Source organism: Crocuta crocuta, unplaced genomic scaffold, assembly GCF_008692635.1.
Source record: "Crocuta crocuta isolate KB4526 unplaced genomic scaffold, BGI_CrCroc_1.0 scaffold190, whole genome shotgun sequence".
Taxonomy (NCBI): domain Eukaryota; kingdom Metazoa; phylum Chordata; class Mammalia; order Carnivora; family Hyaenidae; genus Crocuta; species Crocuta crocuta.
The window spans coordinates 3,758,023-3,782,431 of NW_027527955.1; the positions used below are offsets into that span (position 1 = coordinate 3,758,023).

Consider the following 24,409-nt stretch of genomic DNA (forward strand, 5'->3'; position numbering starts at 1 on the left):
GGGTGTGTGTGTGTGTGTGTGTGTGTGTGTGTGTATGTGATTCACTAAACATTTACCACTTTTAAATTATAAATGATTTCACAAAAGCCATGGCATTTTACTAGGACTTTTTGGAGAATTTCTCTATCTCCTGTATAAGCCTGTATTTAAGAGATAAAATATACTTAATTTGAGATGGGTACTTCACAGTTAAGTTTTTTTAGTTTAACCATTGTAATTGTTAAGGAAGAAAAATGAAAATTTAATTTTGCTCTCCAATGAGCTAATGAAATATTAACCTCATTATGGAGGCAGATCATTGTACTAATTGGTGATTCCCTGTACAAAAGATAAATTGGAAAATGAATTAATCCTTCTTAGGCTACCAGAGGGTTATTTCTCTGAAAGAGATGACTTGTGGTAGTAATCGGCATCAATAGATAGACTGAAGGGATATGATCAAATACCTTCCATGAAGCAGATTTTTGCATAGTAAAGATGAATGTAGCCAATTATATGTGGTTTTTTTAGATGTGAGACTTTTTTTCTTCTAGTTATGTGACTCATATTACATACTTGGTAATGTTAAAATTTACAGTCAATCCACCCTATGTAAAAATTACTATACAAAAAAAATCACACTTAAAGAGATGTTCATCTTCATCTTCATATTGAACCTTTTTGATATACAGTGAGATTGATTAGCTTTGTTACTAATGCCAGTGAGCTTGAATACACAACAGCTGATTATTAGGAATGATAAGAATAAGATAGTTGTTATCATGAAAACCTTTGAACACATTAAATTCTAGAGTTGGGAGAGATTGTAGAGAAAACCTTACCTTATTATTTTATAAATATGAAACTGAGTATGATGATGAAATAAAACAATTTTCATAAAATGTGAAATAAAATCCAAGCCTAAATTCTGAAATCATTGCTTTTCCTTCTACATCACATTGCCATTTATGAAATGGAATCATTAATTAAATAGCAAGTTTTGGATCTCTATATAAATATCAGGAATGCAACTATTTTAAGTGCAATATATACTATAGTGGTTTAAATAATAGTTATATTTACATTTTTAATAAACCATTTTTCTAAAATGATTGTTTTTTTATTTTATATTTTTTGGAATGTATTAGAAACAGACTCAGAGTTTTGGGAGTCTTAAATGTCATTAATTGCTTTATATAGCATCATCCAAATTATTTTCCATATACTTTATGTATAAACACATAGAACACATTTTTACCATCTTGAAAAGTGATTATAATGACTGTATTCTTCAGAATAAGTTCTCATAGGATTGAAATATCTGAGTTTTTGAAATGGAATTATTACCCTTTAACTTAAGGTTAGATAATATTCTTTACTTAGACATAGCAGAAGTTATACATTGTTAAACCTTATGCATTGCTTGCACTTTCTTATAGTCACAGTGTGCCCAGTATGCTGCTGATAGAAGAGAGGAAGAAAAGATGTGTGACCATCTTATAAGCGCTGCTAAACATCGAGATCACGTCACAGCAAACCAACTGAAACAAAAGATCCTTAATATTCTCACAAATAAGCATGGCGCTTGGGGAGCAGTTTCTCATAGGTGAGTTATAACAGATTACAAGTAGATCATAACTTGCAGGTTATTTATAATAGAAGTTTAAAAAAAAGGCTATAAACTTTAAAATCAGCTAGAAAATGATTTAAAGCATTAAACATTGCTTGAATGTTTTCCTGATATCTTAACTAATTCCTCTTTAGAATCCTTTAGAAGAAAATCTAAACTTTTAACAGGAGCTCCAATGAAAGTTATTTCTAATTTAATAATACTATGTAACAAAATACAAAAAAAAAAAAACAACAAGAAAACACAGGCAAGTATTTTAGAATACTGTCTCCTACATGATGATGTGTGTTAATTATAAGAAGTGTCTTTTTTTCATCTTTCAAGAGTCAACTCTTCCTACTTATTAAATTTATATGATTCTTAATTTTTCTTATAAACAGGTAATAATGTAAGCATTTACTATGGAGAGGTAATACGTTCTTTCTAAAAAAATTTCTTCCACATTTTTCTATTCAGTCTTTCTTACGAAGGATTTTCATTGCAGATTGGGGCATTTATAATATTACAGTATAAGTAAAACCAAAATTGGTTGTTTATGAATTAACAGATGTTCTCCTTGCCAAAGTTTTGTGGGCATAAAATTGTTTTGTTTATTTTCTCTATATAATGAAGTTTTCCGGAAAACTAATACTGAAGCAGGTCACATTGCTAATGTTCTTCATTTTTCTGTCTTCATTTTATTTGGTCCGATTAAATGCTTTTAAGTCTCCGGCAGAGTTTAAGGGTTGGTTAATTGTGGACAGGACACTACTAAGAAGAATTCTAATAGAAACACCATTGTTAGGGTAGAACGTCTAGAATATGACCAGGAGAGTGTTTGACCATCTGACCTTGAATTTCAAGTATAAGATAAAATTAGTAAATCTTTATTATTTTTGCATATAAGGTAATACAAAGAACCTGACATGAATTATTTCATTAAACCTTCAGAACATCCCTATTTAGGTTGGTACTCAAATGTTATCCATATTACATTGAGGAAAGTGAAGCTTTCAGAGGTTAAATAAAACTTGCATAGTATCACACAGCTTATACAAAGAGAGACATTGTTTCAGTCAGGGTTCTCCAGTTGGGATATATGTGAGACATAGAGATACAGGCATAGGTACAGGTACAAATATAGGTGTAGATGTAGACATAGAGATAGAGATAGATATAGATTTATTTTATTTTAAAGAACTGGGTCACATGATTATCAAGGGTGGTGAATCTGAACCCTGTAGGACATTCTGGCAGGCTGGAAACTAAAGCAGGATTTCAGCTGTAGTCTCTAATTAACCTCAAGGTTTTGTTTCTGGTTCTGGGTTTTTTTTTTTTAAGGCCTTCAACTAATTGGATGAGGTCCACCCACGTTTTATCTTTTATTTTAAGTCCAGTGATTGTAGATATTAATCACATCTATGAAATATCTTCACGGCAATGCCTAGGCTATTGTTTGTCCAAACAACTGAGCACCATCCCTTAGTCAACGTGACACATAAAGTTTAACATCATACAGAGTAGCAGTAACAGGAGCATTCTGTCCAGCTGCAGACCTTGTCTTTTGTGCCTAGTGAATTGGATTTATCTACTTATATACAGTCAGGACTGCAACATAGCATTGCTAATATTTCAGCTGATATGATGTAGAATATTGCCTTCAATGCATAAAGATGCACATAGGTTTGGGGTTTTAATTATTTCATCATGTAATTTGAATACAGCTAACAGACAGTGATCTCCATAGCATCAGTCATGTGGTAATGTGTCAAGTGTATCCTCTGCTCAGCTGACGCTTTACAGTGTCTCAGTAGATTGACAGAAAGACTGGAAGCAGGACCCCTCAGAAGAACAGGCATCCTGTTCTTCCCTGCATGTTAACTCCCAGTGCTGACTGACTAAAAACACAGTCTGTCTCTTACCATCCTTTCCTAACTAGGTCACTGAACTAAAGCTTTCGGGATAGGTTTTGGTCTCTATAATCTTCCTTAGTATTTGACTAAGTATTTCTCTTTTTTGTCTTATTCATTCCCTAGGTAATTTTTATTAATCTCCTGCCTTAAAAATATGACCAATATGTTGATAACCCCCCAACTTATCATCTCTAGTCCAGATCTCTCCCTCACCTCCAGACCTACGTAACCGTTTACCTATTTGGTGTCTTCTACTTAGATATCATACTGAGATGACAAGACAGCTCCTAAGGGTTTCTCCCAAACTTGAAGTTTCTCCCAAACTTCTCTCCATTGTTAAAGTTGCCCAGGCCATAAACATTGCACTTAGCCTAACTGACCACAACACATCACACATTGAGCCATGTAGCAAATCTTATTGACTCAGCCACAAAATATACCCAGCATCACCTTTGCTATGACCTTGATCTGAGATGCTGTCATTTCTCTCTTGACTTGTTGCAGGCAGCATTTTCAGTAGGGCTTCCTGCTTCTGCTTTTATCCGCCAAGAGGCCATTCTCAACACAGCAGGCTGGCGATGTTTATTACAGTATGGATACTTTTGTCCTCTGCTCAGAAACCTCCAGAGCTGTGCTGTGGCCACATGTGACTATTTAAATGTAATAAAAATTAAATTTAATTAAAAATGTATTGCCTTAGTTGCACTGGCCACCTTTCAGGTATTCAGTAGCCACATGTGGGCGGTGGCTGGTTTATGAGATAGCAGAGAACATTTCCATTACTGTACAAATTTCCATTGGACAGTGCTGCTCCAGAAGTTTCCTGTGTCTCTGAAAGAAAAATCCTTGCAATGAGCTACAAGGAGAGAATGTGCTGTTTTTGAGAGAGTGGCCAGAGAAGTCCATTCTGATAAAGAACCACTTGGGCAAAGAACTGTCTGAGCATTTCAGGCAGAGGGACCAGCCTGCAAAAGAAGGAGGGGCTTGGCCTGTCCAAGACTAGGCAGAGACCAGTATGGCTGCAGTGAAGTGAGCCGGGGGGTGAGGAGGGACATGAGCCTTTGTTAGCTCTTTGACCTCCTCTCCTGCTACTCTTCTGTGGCCCTTTTTATTCCAGGCACTGTGGCTTTCTCATATTTTTTTAGGTTTTAAGGACATGATTACTCTATTTGGAATGCTTTCTCCCAAGTCCTCTGTGCAGCTAGCTCTTGTACGTTCTTCCAGTTTTAATTCAAATAGTACTTTCTCAGAAGAACTTTCTGTAGCCACTTAGTCTAAAATTTGACTTCTTCCCCCGACTATGTTATGTTGTGTTTCTCTGCTTTATTTTTCCTTTCCAACATTTATTACTACTTTACATATTATATGTTTTACTTGTTTATCAGTTGTATTGTTTTGTCTCCCACCAGAATCCAGTTGCATACTGCAAGAGATTTTTCTCTCTTTTGTCCACAGTAATATACCTAGTACCTAGAATAATGCCTGGTACATAGTAGATGCTAAATAAATATCCATTGACCGAGTTAATAAATGAATACTTGATGTATACCCATTTATTACAGTGATACCGGAGATGGAGTAGAAAAATAAATTAGTCTATTGTCTGGGACAATCTTATATTTTAAATGAAATTATCTTGTTAAATGACAAGATGTTCTTATCCTTGCATAAAACCAAAGCTCAATTCATCTGGAAATTAAGATGAACAATTCCTACATCATTGGGTTATTTTAATGGTAAAATGAAATATGCAAAATACTTAACACAATGTCTAACACAGAGTAGACTTCTCATCTGTTAGTCTCTTTACTTTTTTGTTAGCTCTTTGAAAAGAGCCTTTTAAAAAGACCTTATTTTTTAGAGCAGTTTTAGGTTTACAACAGAGGTTTCCCTTATATCCTCTCCCAACACACATGCATACCCTCTCCCATAATCAAGGTCATTCACCCAAATGGTACATGTGTTACCCAGAGTGAACCTACATTGGCACCTCATAATCACCCAGCCCATAGTCTCCCTAAGGGTTCACTCTGGTGTTGTACATTCTGTGGGTCAGGACAAATATGTGATGACATGTATCCATTACTTTAATATATACATAGTATTTTAACCACCCTAAAAGTTCTCTGTGTTCTACCTATTCATCACTCTCTTCTCCCACCCCTGGCAACCACTATTTTTTTTTTTTTTTTTTTTTTAACCCATGGTTTTGCCTTCTCCAGAATATCATATAGTTGAAATCATACACTATATATCCTTTTAAAACTGAATTCTTTTACTTAGTTACATGCAGTTAAGGTTCCTCCATATCCTTTTATGGCTTGATGGCTCATCTTCTTTTAGCACTGAATAGTATTCCATTGTCTGGATGTACTGCAGTGTATTCATCCATTTACCTACTGAAGAGCATCTTGTTTGCTTCCAAGTTTTTGGCAGCTGTGAATAAAGCTGCCATAAACATCCATGTGCAGGTTTTTGTGTAGACATTTCACACATTTTCAGCTCCTTTGGGTAAATACTAAAAAGCATGATGCTGGATGGTATGGTAAGAGTATGTTTAGTTTGCAAGAAACCACCAGAATGTCTTCAAAGTGGCAATAACATTTTGCATTCTCACCACCAGTATATAAGAACTGCTATTGTTCTACCTCCTCACCAGCTTTCAGTATTGTCAGAATTCCATATTTTGGCCATTCAAATAGGTGTATAGTGGCATCTCATTGTTTTGATATGCATATTCCTAATAACACATGATGTAGAACATCATTTCATGTGCTTTTTTTTTTCCATTTGTACATCTTTGTTGAGGTGTCTGTTAAGGACTTTGACCCATTTTTTTATCAGGTATATTTTCTTATTATTGAGTTCTAAGAATTCTTTGTATATTTTCCATAATAGTCCTCTCTCAGATGTGTTTTTGCAAATATTTTCTCCCCACCTCTGGCTTGTTTTTTCATTGTCCTCATAGTGTCTTTTGCAGTGCAGAATTTTTTTTTAATTTTAATGAAGTCCAGCTTCTATTGTATCTTCCATGGTTAGTATCTTTGATGTACCTAAAAAGGCACCACCAAAAAGTAATAATAAAAATAAATTTTAGCAAGGCACCAACAGTACTCGGGTCTTCTAGGCTTTCTCTGATGTCATCTTCTAGGAGTGTCATGGTTTTGCACTTTACATTTAGGTCTGTGGTCCATTTTTAGCTATTTTTTTTGAAATATGTTAGGTCCGTAGTCTGTCTGTGGGCGCTCTGTCCCACTGACCTGTTTATTCTTTCACCAATACCTTATTGTCTTGGTTAATGTGGCTTTATGGTAGTTCAAGTAGTTCTTGAGTCAAGTCCTCACTTTGTTCTTCTCCTTCCAAATTAAAAATTACTTCTTAAAGTAATTTCCCATGCTACTTAATCACCCTCTAACTTGCAATAGATAGCTATTATCTACTGATTTTATTCATTTAATGAACAGATATCTCTTGTTAGTATAGAGGGAAACAAAGTAGACTTACTCCCTCCCTTGCTTAGTTTATAGTAGTCTAACAGAAGAGACTGATATTACATAAAACAAATGATTATAGAAATAAAAGATGTAAATGCACACTTTGGCAATTGCTAGGGAAGAAAAGTACAGGATACTCTGAAGGAGAGAGTATAGCAAAGGATCTTCATTTTAGATTCGCATGTCAAGGAAGACTTCTTTTAAAAAGTTATGTTTGAACTAAGTACTCAAGGAATGAGCCGAGAATTGTCAGTAAGGGGTGGGGTATAGAATATTCAAGAGATAAATAGTACAAAGACTCAGAGTTTCAAAATAGTAAAATGAATGGAAAGGAAGCTAGTATGTCTGGAGCTTACTGAGCAATGGGGATAGGTGTTGTAGATAAGGCTGGTGAGTAACATATGAGCCAGATGATTTAAAGTCTTGTAGATCATGTTAAAGATATGTGAGTTTATCCTAAGTGGCATGAAAAGCAGTGAGAGGTTTTGAGCAGAAGAGTCACATGATCTGATTTATGTTTTAAAAGATTAGTCTGCCTGCTTTATAAAGACATACTAGGAGAAATAAGGATGTATGATCACTCTATTTATAGCCAAGTTCCAACTTCACCCTTTCTATAGCATTCCCTGGCTTTCCCTATTTTTCTTAACCATAACTCCTCCTGTTTTGCTGCTGTTAACTATATTGCAGTTATCTATGATATGCCAGTTAACGTTTTTATAGCTGTGTGGATGTGCATGTCTCTTCCAGTATATTTGTAGCTTCCTAAGTGGGGGGATTACATGGTGCTTACAGTGACATCCTTGGTAATCTATGTTAAATCTGAAGGAATTTCATTCCTATATTATACTTGCTGTTTTACCAAAATAATTATTTAATTTTAACATAAAATTCCTTTTATCTGTTGACTCATTGGTCATGCTGGCTCTAACATATTTTAGCTTTTGAATTAATATTATTGCTCTTTATTTTGTCCCTAAGGAGGAACTAGAATCTGACAACTCCTTAAAAATGCATATTTGAGAATTAATGCTTTTAAATAATCTTTAGTATGTACAGTTTTTCTTTATATTTTTGGGTCATATTTTCAATTTCTTAGACTACATAGCTAAATTAAAACCTGGGCAAAGGACTTGAAGTGGCATTTTTCCAGACAAGATATGGGAATGGCCAGCAGGTACATGAAAAGGTGCTCAACATTACCAGTCATTAGGGAAATGCAAATCAAAACCACAATGAGGTATGAACTCAAACCCATCCATTAGAATGGTTATTATAAAAAAAGCAAGAGAGAACAAATGCCAGCAAGAATATGGAGAAAAGGGAACCCTTGTGCACTGTTGGTAAGAATGTAAATTGATACAGCCACTAGGGAAACAAGATGTTAGTGTCTCAAAAATTAAAAATAGAAATAGTGTGATTCAGCAATTCCAGTTTCTGGAATAGATAAGATGGAAACAAAAACACTATATTGAAGAGATACCTGCAGTCCTATGATCATAGCACTATTGTTTATAATAGCAAGATGTGAAAACAACTTAAATGTCCATCAGTGGATGAATGGATAAAGTTGTGGGTTTCATATTTATTTATTTATTTATTTATTTATTTACATACATATATAATGTATGCATATATTACAATATAATAATATATATACATATACACATATATAACATAGCTTATAGTGTTATTCAGCCATAAAGAAAAAAGAAAATCCTGCCATTTGCAACAACATGGATGGACCTAACATTATGCTAAGTGAAATAAGTCAGACAGAAAAAGACAGATATTGTATGATTTCACTTATGTGTAGAACCATAAAGAAAGAAAGAGAAAAACAAGGACGTAGAAAAAGAGATCAGACTTGTGGTTCCCAGATGTGGGGGGTTGGGTAGAGGGAATTGGAGGAAGGTGCACAAAAGGTACAAGCTTCCAGTAATGAGATAAATAAGTACTAAGAATATAATGTACAGCATGATGACTATACCTACCACTGGTATACGGTATATTTGAGAGTTAAGAGAGTAGATACTGGGAGTTCTTATCACAAGGGAAAAAAAAAACCTTATTTTTCTTTTTTTTGATTTTTGTATCTTTATGTGATAATGGATGTTAAGTAAATTTATTATGCTAATCATTTTACAATATACGTAAGTCAAATTATTGTCCTGTATACCTTACACTTATATATTGCTGTATTATCGGTTATACTTCAGTAAAACTGGGGGAAAACTACATAAGCCATAACAACCTAAATTAAACTCAAGAGATTTTAGTAGGCCCTTGAGTAAAAATGCACATAGACACACATATATACTCTCAACTCTGATATAAGCATTTTCATATAAGTGTTACTATTGAGATTTTTTTTTCTGATAAGATATTGGTAGATATTTGTTGAGTGCAGCTACATATTGGCAGTATCTTTGCTGGTACTTCACATACAATATCTTACTTTTATTCTAATAACTTTGTAGGATAGGTATTTTTTCCAATTTCCACCTAAGAACTGTGTCTCGGAGAAGTTGAATAGCTTTCCCAATGTTATTTAACAAAACAATAGGAACAGGATTTGAATCAAAATCTGTCTAACTCTAATGCCTATGATCATTCCAGTGATGAAATTAATGATTAATTATTTTATGAATTATAACAATTATTGGTTGGAATAATGAAATAAAAATCACTTCTTAAACAGGAATAAGACTAAAAAATCTGAGGCATTAGAAGATATTTTTTAAGTTTTTGAAGTCCAAGATCTGATCTAAATGGACAATAGATTCTCAACAATAGCCAAAACATGGAAAGAGCCTAAGTGTCCATCAGCTGATGAATGGATCAAGAAGATGTGGTTTATCTACACAATGGAATACTACATGGTAATGAGAAAGATGAAATCTGGCCATGTGTAGCAACATGGATGGAACTGTTGGAGGGCATTATGCTGAGCAAAATACGTCAGGCAGACAAGGACAGATACTATATATTTGCATATATAGGTGGATTAGGAGGAATTTAACAGAGGACTATAGGGAGAAGAAGGAGAAAAATAATTGGGGAGAGGGAGAGAGGCAAACCATGGAGACTCTTGAATGGTGAGAACAAACAGGGCTGATGGGGGTGGGGGGAAGGGGGGAGATGGGCATGGAGGAGGGCACTTGTGGGGATGAGTACTGGGTGTTATATGGAAACCAACTTGACAATAAACTATTAAAAAATAAAAATAAATATATTAAGAAAAAATAAATAAAGGGACAATAGAACTACCGTCTACCACAGGCAAGATAAAACTTGCAGTCTGAAACTAACAGGGTTGGTTGACCGCTAAAACAAAAATAAACATACATTCTTCACCATACATAACTGATCCATGGTCAACAGGATCCAGTGTCCTATAACATATTTAAGACATCAGCATACAATCCAAAATTACCTAATGTATACAGAGAATAAGGGAAATCTTCCCATTTCTCAAGGAAAGACAATTAATAAATACCAATCTGAAGATAACCCAGATATTAGAACTATGAGACAAATATTTTAAAGGAACTATTATAGGGGCATGTGGGTGGCTCAGTCAGTTAAGGGTCTGACTTTGACTCTGGTCATGATCTCATGGGCTGTGGGTTCCAGTCCCACATCAGTCCCACATTGGACTCTCTGTGGACACCTCAAAGCCTGGAGCCTGCTTTGGACACACTCTCTCTCTCTCTCTCTCTTTCTCTCTCTGCCCGTCCCCACTCACACTCTGTCTCTCAGACATAAACTTTAAAAAAATTAAAAAATAAAGGAGCTATTATAACCATCTTCCATGAAGTCAAGATAAACATTTTTTAAATAAATGGAATGATAGAAGATCTCAGAAGAGAAATAGAAAATTATAAAAAAGAACCAAATGATATTGCAAAATGTATTATCTGAAATAAAAAATAACCATTTAATGAGTGTAATAGTTGAATGAAGACAACAGGAGGGAGTACATCAGCTTGAAGATAGATCACCAAAACTAGAAGAATAGAAACAGATTGGGGGAAAAAAATGAAAATGTGGGACAATATCAAAAGGTCTAAAATGCATATCATTGAAGCCCCCCAGAAGTAGGAGAAAGAGATTCATAGAGAATAATTATTTAAATTAAATAATGGCTGAAATATTAACAAATCTGATGAAAAATGTCAAGTTAGAGACTCAAGAAGCTCAGGATAAACTCAGTGAAAACCAAACACAGCATAATCTATATCCTAAAAATCAAAAATAAAGAAAAATAATCTTAACAGAATCCAGAGAAAAAAAGAATACATTACATATAAAGGAAAAACAATTCAAATAATTTCAACTTTTTCATCAGAAATCATGGAGGCCAGCAATTGCCAAGCCAAAATTCTTTATTCAACAAAAATTTCCTCCAGAAATGCAAGCAAAATTGAAACATTGTCAAACGATGGAAAACTAAGAGAATTTCTCTCGACCAGACACTGTCTCAAAGAAATGTTGAATGATAGTCTTCAAGCACAAGGAGAAAAAAAAACCACTAGGGAACTTGGAAATTGGGAATGAAGAGTTGTTTTGTTTTCTTCCCCACAAAGATGCAAAAGCAGCTTAGTGGAGAAACGTAGTCTTTTCAACAAATATTGTTGGAACAACTGCAGGAACAACCTGCAAAAAATGGGACCCCTGAACTATGACTCACATCTTACACAAAATTTAACTTAGGCTTAAATATAAAATGTAAATTGTAAAATTTCTGGAAGAAAACATAGGAGGAAAGTAACCCGCCGGGGGGGCCCCGGGCCTGGAGCAGTGCTCATTCCCGCCGGTGGGGGGCGGTGGAGGGGGGCTCAGCGCCTGGGTCCGGGCGTCGCCATGACCAGCGAACTGGATATCTTCGTGGGGAACACGACCCCCATCGACGAGGACGTGTATCGCCTCTGGCTGGATGGTTACTCGGTGAGTGAGTCCCTGGGGGTGCGCTGGGGAATCTTGGAGCAGAAGGGCGCAAGGCAGCGGTGCTGCAGAGTGACACCATGGACCACCACCGTACTTGGCACATGCTCCGCCCAAGCTGTTGCACCAGCTCATCTTCCAGATCCCACCGCCCCGACAGGCGCTGCTCATCGAGAGGTACTATGCGTTTGACGAGACCTTTGTCCAGGAGGTCCTGGGCAAGAAGCTGTCCAAGGGCACCAAGAAGGACCTGGATGACATCAGCACCAAAATAGGCATCACCCTCAAGAGCTGCCAGAGACAATTTGACAACTTTAAGGGAGTCTTCAAGGTGGTGGAGGAAATGCGGGGCTTCCTGGGCATAACATTCAGCAACACTTTCTCCTTTCCGACCGGTTAGCCAGGGACTACGCGGCCATTGTCTTCTTTGCCAACAACCGCTTTGAGACAGGGAAGAAAAAACTGCAGTATCTGAGCCTTGGGGACTTTGCCTTCTGTGCTGAGCTCATGATCCAGAACTGGACCCTCGGAGCCGTCGACTCCCAGGTGGATGACATGGATGTGGAGTTAGACGAGGAGTTTCTCCAAGACTTGAAGGAGCTCAAGATGCTTGTGGCTGACAGAGACCTTCTGGACCTGCATAAGAGCCTGGTATGTGCCTCCCTCCGGGGAAAGCTTGGTGTCTTCTCTGAGATGGAAGCCAGCTTCAAGAACCTGTCCCGGGGCCTGGTTAACGTGGCCGCCAAGCTGACCCACAATAAGGATGTCAGAGACCTGTCCATGGACCTCGTGGAGAAGTTCGTGGAACCCTGCCGCTCTGACCACTGGCCACTTAACGACTTGCGGCTCTTCCTGAATCAGTATTCGGCATCCATGCGCCCTCTGGCACCGCTACATGGGGCCCCTCTGTGGCTGCATCCTGCGCCTCCATCATGACTGAGGTCCCCTCCCACCGCCCTGCCCACCGTGACAATAAAGTTGCCATGACTTCAGAAGAATAAAAAAAAAAAAACATAGGAAGAAATCTTTTCAACCTTGTTTATGTTGGACAACATTATTAGATACAGCACTAAAAGCCTGATTGATAAAAGAAGAAAAAACCCTACAATGGATTTTATCTTAGTCTGCTTGGACTGTTTTAACAAAAACCCCGTAGTAGGTAGCTTTTAAACAATAAGAATTTGTATTTGTAACAATTCTGGAGGCTGGGTTAGTCCAAACTCAAAGCGCTGTGTTAGGTGAGCTCTTATCCTAGGTCATAGAGATGGGTGTCTACTTGCTGTGTCCTCGTAAGATGAAAGCGTTGAGCGATCTTCCTAGGGTCTCTTTTATAAGGGCACTAATGCCATTCATGAGGGCTCCACCCTCACTACTTAATCACTTCCCAAGCACCTCACCTTTGGAACTACCACACTGGGTGTTGGGTTTCAACATAAAATTGGGCGAGTGGGGGTAGGGGCAGGGAGAACACAAAAACATTCAATCCATGGCAGGCTTTCTCAAATTAAAAACTTTTTTGTCTCTAAGAGACAGTTGAGAATGCCACATTGTCTCAGACGGGGAAACTACAGACTGGGGAAAAGCATTTACAAATCCTATGTCTTCAAAGGACGTACAAATACACACACATACACGTATAAATATATATATTTGTCAGAGTATACTAGTATGCCAAAGGACTTACGTGTGTGTGTGTGTGTGTGTGTGTGTAGAGAACTTCCCAAACTTAACAATAAGTAACAACTGAGACCAGTAAGAAACAATAAGAAAACAAACATCACAGTAAAAAACAAGCAAAATATTTCATCAGTTCATCACAGACAATATACAGATGGCAAATAACTACATGAAAAGAGACTAACTACCCTTAACTGTTAAGGAATTTCAATTAACAATCAGATACTAATATTTATCTGTTAGCATTTACCTACTATCTATTTAGCTGGAGCTCATGTACATTGCTAGTAGAAGTACAAAATGGTTCATCTTCTTTGGAAGAAAGTTTGGAAAGCAGTTTGTTTGCTGATTTTCTTTACCATATGACATAGCAATCTTACTCCTAGCTATTTACTCCAGGAGAAACGAAAATGGACATTCACGCAAAAACCTTGCACATTAATGCTCAAAGAATTAATAAATGCCCCAAATTGAAAATAGCACAAATGTTCTTCAACTAGTGAATGGAGAAACAGTACATCCATATAATGGAATACCATTGAGCAGTATAAAGAAATAGGCTATTGTTATATGCAGCAACCTGAATGAATCTCATATGGATTCTACAAAATGAAAGAAGCCAGACTCAAAAGAACACAAATTGTATAATTCCATTTATGTGACAGTTGATAAAAATAAAACCTTAGGCGAATAAAACACAGCAGTGGTTTCCAAGGGTTAACAGTAGAAAGAGAATTTGATAAGAAAGGGAAAACATGAGGGAGCTTGGGGGACGATTAAACTGTTCTATATCTTAATTGTGGTAGAGATTTCATGAGTTTGCCTCTGTCAAGATTTATAGAACTATACACCAAAAAGAGTGAATTTTACTGTATATAAATAAATAAATTAGTCGTTTCTTAGCATTTGGGCTAAAATCAAGTGTATATAAAGTAATTGTTTTCAAAAACCTAAAAAAATCAAAGGCCCAGAGTAGTCTTTCTAGATGGCTTTTGAGCTGTGCATACTAATATTTATCAAACTATACTATAATTTTTTTTTGGTTGGTCATCACCCCAGAGGAGGCATTTTGTTTTATTAAAATTACAGGGATCCCATTCCCCGGCCCCAAGCGGTTAGACTCAAGTCCATTAAGACAGAGGAGAAATCGATGTTAATTGGAGAAGTTGGTACTTTGTCAGCCTGTGTTGGAGACACTACTTTTGACTTTAATGAAAACTTGTATTTTCTCTATTGTCCTTTGCGTCAAATGCTATTGGAGTGTTGTCATGAGGATGGTCTTTCTGGTCTTACTTCACACTGTGTGACGGAACTGCTCTCCTCTGGGGGGGTGCCCGGGTGGCTCAGTCGGACTATACTTTTAACATAGAGAATTACAATCACATTGTTTATTCACTGTTTTAAAGTTAAATAAATTACAACTCCGACTACCTCAATTACTTTCATGCCAACACAGGTATATTGGTCTGTAATCTAAAGAACTAAGTTATATTTTCCTGTAACTAATACCTCTAAATGAATTAATTTTCACTGTGGGTATTTTTTTTAATTATATAGTTTTTAAATCCTAAATTAAATGTAGTGAATATACTAATTATCTAATAAAGAAACATTATGAAATGTTCAGAGGGAGAAAAAAAAGAACTTTTTTCCAGCAATTTGCAAGTAGTTTAAAGTGTCAAGATTTGAATTAGGAATGTGCTCTACACTCCATGAATACAGTCGTTGCAAGCTGTATCAAGTATATTGGCAGTATCTGAGTTAGACTAAACAATCCACTAATTCTGATCTCTATAATAATGTGTGATATAAGAAGGGAAAAACACCTGCTTAGAAATCAGATATATTTATATCACAGCCCATAGTAGTGTGACAGCGGGTTTCAGAAGAAGCAGTTTCATAAGATCTAGGTAAATGAACATAACAGGTTCAAAAGGAAAGATGACATACTTACTGGATTTCAACCTGAGATCTTATGCCTTCAAAATAAGGGTTCTCAGACTCACCGTATCATGATTTTAAAGTCAAAATAATAACTTACAGTAACATAAAGAATGAACAGGTAGTGTTGTGGAGTAAAAATTGTATGCTTTGGGAATAAATTCTGTATTTGGAATACTGTGAAAGAGTCACATTAACTTTTACTTTCTGGCTTTACCTCTGGTTCCCTTATTTTTAAATATTCATATTTAGGGGCACCTGGGTAGTTCAGTAGGTTGTGTCTGACTTCAGCTCAGGTCATGAGTTTGAGCCCTATGTTGGGCTCTGTGCTGACAGCTCAGAGCCCAGAGCCTGCTTTGGATTCGATGTCTCCCTCTCTCTCTCTGCTCCTGCCCTCTTCTCAAGCTCTCTCTAAAATGAATAAATATTTTTAAAAATAAATTAAATAAAATATTCATATTTATATTTGGGTATGAACTACAACCACTGCACATGGATATTTATTTAATACCAAATTAATTAGCTCTGAGTCCCCTCCATGGGGCTTTTGGAAAATTCGATCTCAGTTATAAATAGAACCCTACATATACACTCATGGATTATGCAGAGATTTTTAGTAATCTTATTAATATAAAGCCATGGGATCCTCATTTCACTCTGGGCTCTAGAGATATGCTTGATTTCTGCTTGAAGGTAGGTCTATTTCTGGACAAAATGAGACATTAGGTTCTATGTTAATGCAAAGAGCTTTGGCCCCTAGGGCACAGCCATGTATGTTTCTGCTGTTTCATTGGGAGTAAATATACCCCACTACCCACCACTTTCAGGAGCCTCTTCATAGATCACTTTCTCAGTCTTGGAATAAACCCAAACCCTGGATACTTGTCTCTTTACACCTCAAGCCTCCATGTCCGTCATCTCTTTTAGGATAGTTGAGCTACTTTTTAAAAGGAATATATCTTATGACTGCTGAAAAGATAAGAGTAGCCTCAGATTTCCTAGATTCAAAACCCTGCTTGTTTTGGACGGGGTGGCATAGAATGAAGAAGAGATTTTGCTTATTTTTCTCATCCATTTAGATTCCATAGCCCAAACTTTTCTACAACTATCCTGGGGCATCTGTTTGATGTACAGGTTCTGTAATCATGGAACATATTTTATTTTTCATTAGGAATTTGAACCTTTGCCATTCAACTCACTGTTTTCTATTTGAGGCTACTAATTTGAACTGCTCTAATAGAAAACATAAATCTAAAATTAAGTAGATCATTATGACTTAATAATTGACAAGATAGATGTTGCCTAAGTCTCATCATTCACTGGGTGAATGCTGGGGCCATTCTTAGAACTGAAAAATACTCAAGGAACTGGTGTAGATGGGAAGATGATTATTGAGTTTGCCTTGCAAACGGCATAGTCTAGTGTAGACGCCCACCACAAAGTTGAAAATAGAGCCATATTAGGTCCCGAGGTATGCATGTGATAACTTTCTCAGGCATAGCCAAAACATATTTTCGAATCCAAATTTCATCTTTCCTCTTCACCCAGTAAAGGGCATCTAGGAGACATCCTTGGTTTGCTTCTTTCTTTCAGCCCTCCCTCTGCCCATAAAACACACATACACAGATTGTCCCTCAACAGATGCTGTCCTCAATACATTTAGGATATACACTTTCTTCTTGGAAGAAGAAGTAGAAGAAAACAGTAGATTCTTTTAGGGTTGTGTTTTACTGGGTAGGTTTATCAAGGCAAAGGAGCGAAGATATTAAGATACAAGTAAGAAAGTGATTGAAGTGATAGATTGTGTACTTAGTCTAAGATAGTGCAGGAAGGAAGGTAAAATAAGAAAAGGGATTGGTAGGCGGGTAATAATGGAGTCAAGAAAACAAGAGTCAGTGAGCTGAAAGAATGGGAAATTTAGGATGTTTAAGTTTAAGATTTCAGAACAACAGGAGTACAAGATTGACAAATCCGCAATGTGGTCCTGAAAGTGATTGAGTGGGATCAAGCTGAAGGTCATGGTAATGATGAGCTCAAGAAACTGAAAAAGATGGAATCTTGCATGTGGCACACGTTGGATTACCCATGATAATTTCAGTATTTGGGATGGAAAGAAAGATTGTTAGCATCTTGTAAGTCTTCAGTAAATGGAAGGAATGGCCTGGGATGCTGATGCCAGCCTTCAGATGGGAAGAATTGGTGTTATTGACAGATTCAGCAAGAGCCTCAAAGGAATCTCAAAGTTCATCTTCCCTAATTTTATATAGATATAGATAGATATAGATATAGATAGATATAGACATAGATAGATTTAGATATATCTCTAAATGAATAGGAGTAAAAAATATACCACAGGATGGGACGGCAGAATTTTAAAAAGCCTATCAGATAATTTTCCCTGATAGAACTCTAATGCAGATCACATAGGCAAGAGCAATGATCTGAAAGGAGGAGGTGATATAAATCAATAGTGATTCTATGGGTCAGACCAACAATGTCTGTCATTTGAATATGAAGATAATTAGGCTGAAACCTTGATGGCCCAGTTGATTGATAGCATTATTTCTGCTGCCGTTTTTCCTAAAGTATTTTAGAGTTTTAAAAAATTAGGATGATTATTTTAATAGGTCTCAGAAATAAGACACTTCATAAAATGCTTAATACATAGAATTGTATAAAATACACAAGAAAGAAAAATCAGTAAGCAAATAATAAAATAAAAATCTCACAAATATTAGACTACTTTCTCAACTGTGAAGGTCATTAGGATTAAAACAAAAATTAAAGCTTTGGATCTTCACACTAACGAAACTTCTCCTTGGTTCACAAATGGCATAGATTTTTGTAAAAATTCTTGACCATTTGCAATAAGTGCCTAGAGTTAAAGGGAGATGATCATAGCCCCACAGTCATTTATTGGGCTACTAATTAAAATACGCATTTATGAAACTATAGGAAATATTTCTGAAGCAGTAACATCTGCTATCTTGGCAGATGGGATTTTTGCTGGAATCATTAAAGATGGTACCTTTTTAGGCTGTCAAGAAAAATCTCTGGACTCCTTTGATGTGATTGGTTTTGTAAGCTTGTTTTTTAGATTAGACATTTTCAGTTAAATATCACTGTATTCCCTAAAATAATATGCTCAACCCATTGACTTTTTGAAAATCATAGAGAGACATGTAAAAATGGTTAGTAATTTGAATTCAACCAGTATTTTTCTCTATAAAGATCCTCCTTTTATAATTAAATATCATATATATTTTTGTTTTTATAAATTAAATGAGTAAATTAGCTTACAATGGCATTGCTTTATATTATGTGCACACAAAAGTTTTGTGCATTAGATTGTCATGTTTTTGCTATTTGTGTTCACAAGTAGTTCAACTGTCTTTTGTCAGTAATAAGGGTTGTTTGTTTGGTTGCAAAGTGCCATTGCCCTAGAGTGCTGTATTTTGAAGTCATCTGTCATGGATGCATTGTAGAGAGAAGACTATTTATGTTTATGGCATTTTAAGTAACTGAGTTAAACCCTTTGGAATATAGAGAAATGGCTTGTTTACTGTCATCACTGTTCACTTAATCTTGTGACCCTGACGTGATAGCATTCCCATAAATCTCCCTGTGGGTAGTTCAGTAAAACAGATGAACATCAAGATGTAATGATTGTTTCAGCTTTAGGAATTAACTACGTGATGGAATAAATGTGGCCCAGATAGTAGTAATATTACAGAAGCATTTTACTACTCCCTTTTTCTAACAAGTAATACTAGAAAATAATTATGTATTATAGTCTGTATTCTATTTTCAGATATTTGCAGTATCTTGTATCATTAAAAAAAGAAAATAGATAAAAATATGTATATTATGACATTTTTAAAAGCAGTTTAAATTTTTTGGTATATATGAGACTACGAAAATAGTAAACTTGGTGTCTGCAAGGATATTTTAATGTAACTTTCTATTGTGTTTTCATTGTATTACATCTTTGTTATTTTTTCTATATTCAATTTTTAAAATACTTGCCATTATATATAATTTCTCAAACGTAAAGTTTTTAACCTCAGTAGTTTTTTTACTCCACCTATTTTTAAGCAACTATTGAAGCATTCAGGAAAAATAATTGAGGACAGTGAGATGTTCCAAAAAAAAAAAAAAAATTAACATGAAACACTAAGGTAAATTAATGGAAAAAACTAAAAGGACATAACACCCAGTTCTCACTATACCACATTCCACAGGTCATGTCTACAAACTGGAAGAAAATCCAACTCATAAATACTATTAACACTCTTATTGTTTAGATAATAGATCTATGAGATGAAGTGATCCGAAAGCAAGTTACATTTGCCTCCCAATTTCCATATGTATAAAAACTTTTGTCAGTTTAGTTTGCTATGGTAAAACCTCTAAGCCTCTTTTCAAATAGGATTTTGTACTTTGGCTACTAATAATCCAATTTACATGATAATAAGAAATTCTGAACACCAAAGTGTGCTGTATAATGAAAAATCTTTGTGGAAAAGCATAGAAATTATATTTTTATACAAGTTATTATCAAAGTATATATAATAGCTCTATAAAAAGACCATCCTAAGCATTTTCAGTAGCAACCCAGGCAGAACACTGAGAAAGTGAAAGGCTCTGAACCCTGTCAGAAAAGAAGGCCAATTACTAATATGATATAAGACCCCAGAAAAATAAGATCAGTCAGATATCTTTACTAATTAAATCTTTGACCATTAGCATCAAGTTGGAAAATAGCCTTCCATGAAGGGAAGGTTGGTATATATTACTAAATAAATGATCAGCTACTTTATTTTAGGTTTTGTAACAAAGCCCTAAAACCACTTTCTTGTATTTTATTAGCCTTTCAAAATGATAGGAGCCCTAAAAATTTGATTGTGGCCAGTATTAAGACAGCAACAGTTTTCTTTTAAGTGGGATTCTTTCCTGTTATTAATATTCAGTAAATAGCTACCAAATTGCAATCAAGCACTCAATAGATGAAAATACTGTTCAGAGCTAGGTAATGGGATATTACATAAGAAGGATTTTTATGTGTTTTCAGTCTTAACATAAAGCTTAAAAATTAAGTATGGCTGTGTTCTTTCAAGGGCTAGGCAAAAAAACCCAGTAAATATAAACTATCATATAGGCATTTTTAAAGCTTATGAGCTAGGTTTATCCAACTGAGTAAACCGAGTGGTTTTTTGTTGAAGACATTTTAAGTTACATTTTTAGCCAGTAAATTAGCAAACATATGAAATAGACATCTGCAAAGTACCTTGTTAACTTCTTTAAGAGCACTTATTAAGTCTATGAAAATTAAGTGATAGTTAAGGGTTTCACCATTCAGTAAATTTGATGGTGTCATGATCAGAGTTAGGCAAATATTGGTTCTAGGTATTAATAGATCAAGCACACTTAACTGATAAGTGTATGTCATTGTAATCAGTCATTCCTTTGAGGAGCATCATGTCTGTGATATTTAGTTTAAAATAAAATTGATAAATCACTTAAGGCTTTCTTCTCTGGTTAATCCCAACTACTTTTTGTTTACCATCTTCCAGATTATTTTACATTAAAATTAAACTTTTTTGATCTATAGAATGATAGTCATCTCACAACCTTACATGTGCTCCTAACTGAAACTTTGTGACTGTTCTCTGCTCTCCTAATTTGGGTATAATTCAGGTCCTAGACAAATAAAATACCTTGGATTTGTCTCTTCAATTTTCTTTAATTTCTTCAGTATCCACCCCTATTCTGTCCCACTTGAAACCATGCTATTCGGGGCACCTGAGTGGCTCAGTCGGTTGAGCATCTGGCTTCAATTCTAGTCATGATCTCACAGCTCATGGGTTTGAGCCCCCTTGTCAGGCTCTGTGCTGACAGCTCAGAGATTCTGTCTCTCCCTCTCTCTGCCGCTCCACCACGCATTCTCTGTCTCAGTCTCTCTCCCTCTCTCTCTCTCAAAAATAAATAAACATTTAAAAATTTTTTTAAGAAACCATGCCATTAAAATGATTTATATTTTAAAATGTCTCATCCATCTTCCGTGAACCACAAAATTATAATAGCCTGCCAATTTGGTTGACCACCAGAATACCTTAATAATTATCCCAGGGAAAAAAACCAACACAAGAAAAACAATAAAAAATAAAACAAAATTTAAAACAATAAACATTTAACTGGCCTTTGTTAAAATGCCATGTGGTCAGATCAGAATTTCTAGCTGTCCACTTGATATCTTTAGCTAGGTCTCCTGTGAGCCTTTACCGTGAATAAAACTGAGCTGAACTATTACCACTTTTGGTATAGTTTCTTCCTTCTTTGTGCTTCTGTAACACTTTCTTACTTATTTATATCCCTGCTATATTGTATATTTAGTTTTTTTTTACTTTACAGCCAAACCCTTGTATTCTTCAGAAGTCTTGGAGCGCCTGGCATATAAAAGATGGTCTGTAAACATATATTACTGAGTTAGTAAAGAAGTGAGTGAGTGAGTGAGTGAGTGAGTGAGTGAGTGAATGATTGAATGAAAAGCTGAATGAATATAAGAGTTCAAAGTACCTATAACTGGTCTCAGAGTATTCTGCAATACTATGAAGATTCCCCAAATAAAAATTATTATTGGGAACTAAGATAATAGTAATTATTATTTGGGCATATTTGCTAACATTTCAGAAGTTATTAAGGTCAGGTAAAGAATTAAGTAAGAGTACCTTTTGCCTCTAACTTTCTGCTTTACCTTAAAATATGGAAAGAATGAATAATATTATTTGGGATATTTGAAATTATTTTAACTATCATATTTTATGTATTTTGGAAAAATCTTACTTTTAGTGTATCATTTAGTAAACTTTGAACATAGTAAAAGTAAACTGCATTGTTAAACTTAGTTTAAAATTTAAGTTACATAAATTAAGTTTTAAGTATTAATTAATCATTTGGATAGCATTATGTTGGAGCTGTAGACTCAGAGAGACTTGAATTCAGATTTCATCTCCAAAGCTTCAGATCTGTATAGTTTTGGCACATTTCTTTTTTTTTGTTTATTTATGTTTGAGAGAAAGAGAAAGACAGAGAATGTGGGCGGGGAATGGACAGAGAGAGAGGGAGACACAGAACCTGAAACAGGCACCAGGATCTGAGCTGTCAGCATAGACCTTGAAGCAGGGCTGGAACCCACACACCATGACATCATGACCTGAGGCAAGTCTAGCACTTAACCGAATAAGCTATCCTCAGTCGCCCCGCTTTGGCAAATTTCATAACCTCTTCAAGCTTCGGTATTTTTCATATGAAAAATGTGGCATATTAACTATTTCATAGACTTGCGCACCATAAATTAGAACAAAAAATGTTGTTGTTTCATCAAATGCTTATTAATGCTTATTTCAAGTTGTTAATAATTTTAAAACAAACCTGAATTTTAACTTATTGCATTTTTACTGTTTTATATGTTTGAAGTTTTTTTTTTTAATTATTTATTTATTCTTGAGAGAGAGAGAGTGAGCAAGGGAGAGGCAGAGAGAGAGGGAGAAAGAGAATCCCAAGCACAGAACCTGACGTGGGGCTTAAATTCACAAACTGTGAGATTACAGCCTGAGCTGAAATCAAGAGTCAGAGGCTTAACCAACTGAGCTGCCCAGGGGCGCTCCCCCCCATTTTATGTTTTTAATTTAAATATCTACAGTATTATGTTTGATCATTGGAATAGGTATCAGCATACTACAGGCCCAAAACACTTATAGAGGCTCGAGATATTTTTACTGTTCTGATTTCTAATAATTTAACTTAACTTAGTTTTTGTTTATACTTACCACTGTTATCTAAATGAAGACATTTACTCAGTGGTATTATATTTTTATAAATACATAGGAACATAGGCTAGAATATTAAGTAGAAATAACTTTTCTGAATAAAATTATGACAGTATTTTTCATTAGTACTGTTTACCCAAGAGAAATAATATCACCTATAATGCCATAAAGTCAGAAACTCTGCCTTGGTTTTTAAAGTTCTTGACAGATTTTTAAAATTATTGAGGTTAAAATGTGTATAGATTTTTATTTCTTTATATTTGAGTAGCTGACAATTATTAAGCACCTTGGCATTACTTTCTTGGCCTTTCAAAAAACTACATACAAAATTTGGTCACTTCTACAAGATTATGTATTTGTTTACATAGTGAAAATCTGATGTACAACTCATGGTGTACATTCATTTATTTTTATTTCTTATTAAAACCTAAAACATCTATTTTGATTCAAGAGCTTTTAGTTTTGTCATTTCTGGGCCATCTCCCATTCATGTTGCTTTACTTGTTCAGTAGCTTCTTGTTAAATTTGCCAAATGAAATTTAAGACAGTTATGCTCTTTTTTGTGGAGTGGTTTAATAAAAGAAAATGTGGGGCGCCTGGGTGGCTCCGTCAGTTGAGCGTCTGGCTTTGGCTCAGGTCATGATCTCACATTCGTGGGTTCGAGTCCCACATTGGGCTCTGTGCTGACAGCCAGCTCAGAGCCTGGAGCCTGTCTGAGGATTTTGTGTCTCCTTCTCCCTCTGACCTTCCCCTACTCGTGCTGTCTCTCTCTCTCTCCCTCAAAAATAAATAAAACACTAAAAATTTAAAAAAAGAAAACCTTAGAAAATCTTCCTCTAATTACTGAAAGAATAAGATTATTATCAAGTCACATCCTCTTGACTTGAAATGTTTACATATTTCACTCTTTACTTCCACTACATAATAGATATACACAATGTTTTTATAGAATAAGAACAAGGAATACCCCTTATTATGTTGTTTTGCAAATATCTATCAAGGTGGCAAGTTACTTTGTGT

General features: G+C 35.4%; 1 protein-coding gene and 1 pseudogene across 1 annotated transcript in view; both read left to right on the forward strand.

Moving 5' to 3' along the window:
* NBEA (neurobeachin) overlaps positions 1 to 24,409 on the forward strand; it is a 685,485-nt gene that overhangs the window by 371,003 nt on the left and 290,073 nt on the right. The window contains exon 37 of the mRNA XM_077752635.1: positions 1,419 to 1,585. Coding sequence (XP_077608761.1) covers positions 1,419 to 1,585 — 167 coding nt within the window. The remainder of the gene's footprint in view (positions 1 to 1,418; positions 1,586 to 24,409) is intronic.
* On the forward strand, positions 11,860 to 12,882 carry LOC144222126 (acidic fibroblast growth factor intracellular-binding protein pseudogene; annotated as a pseudogene).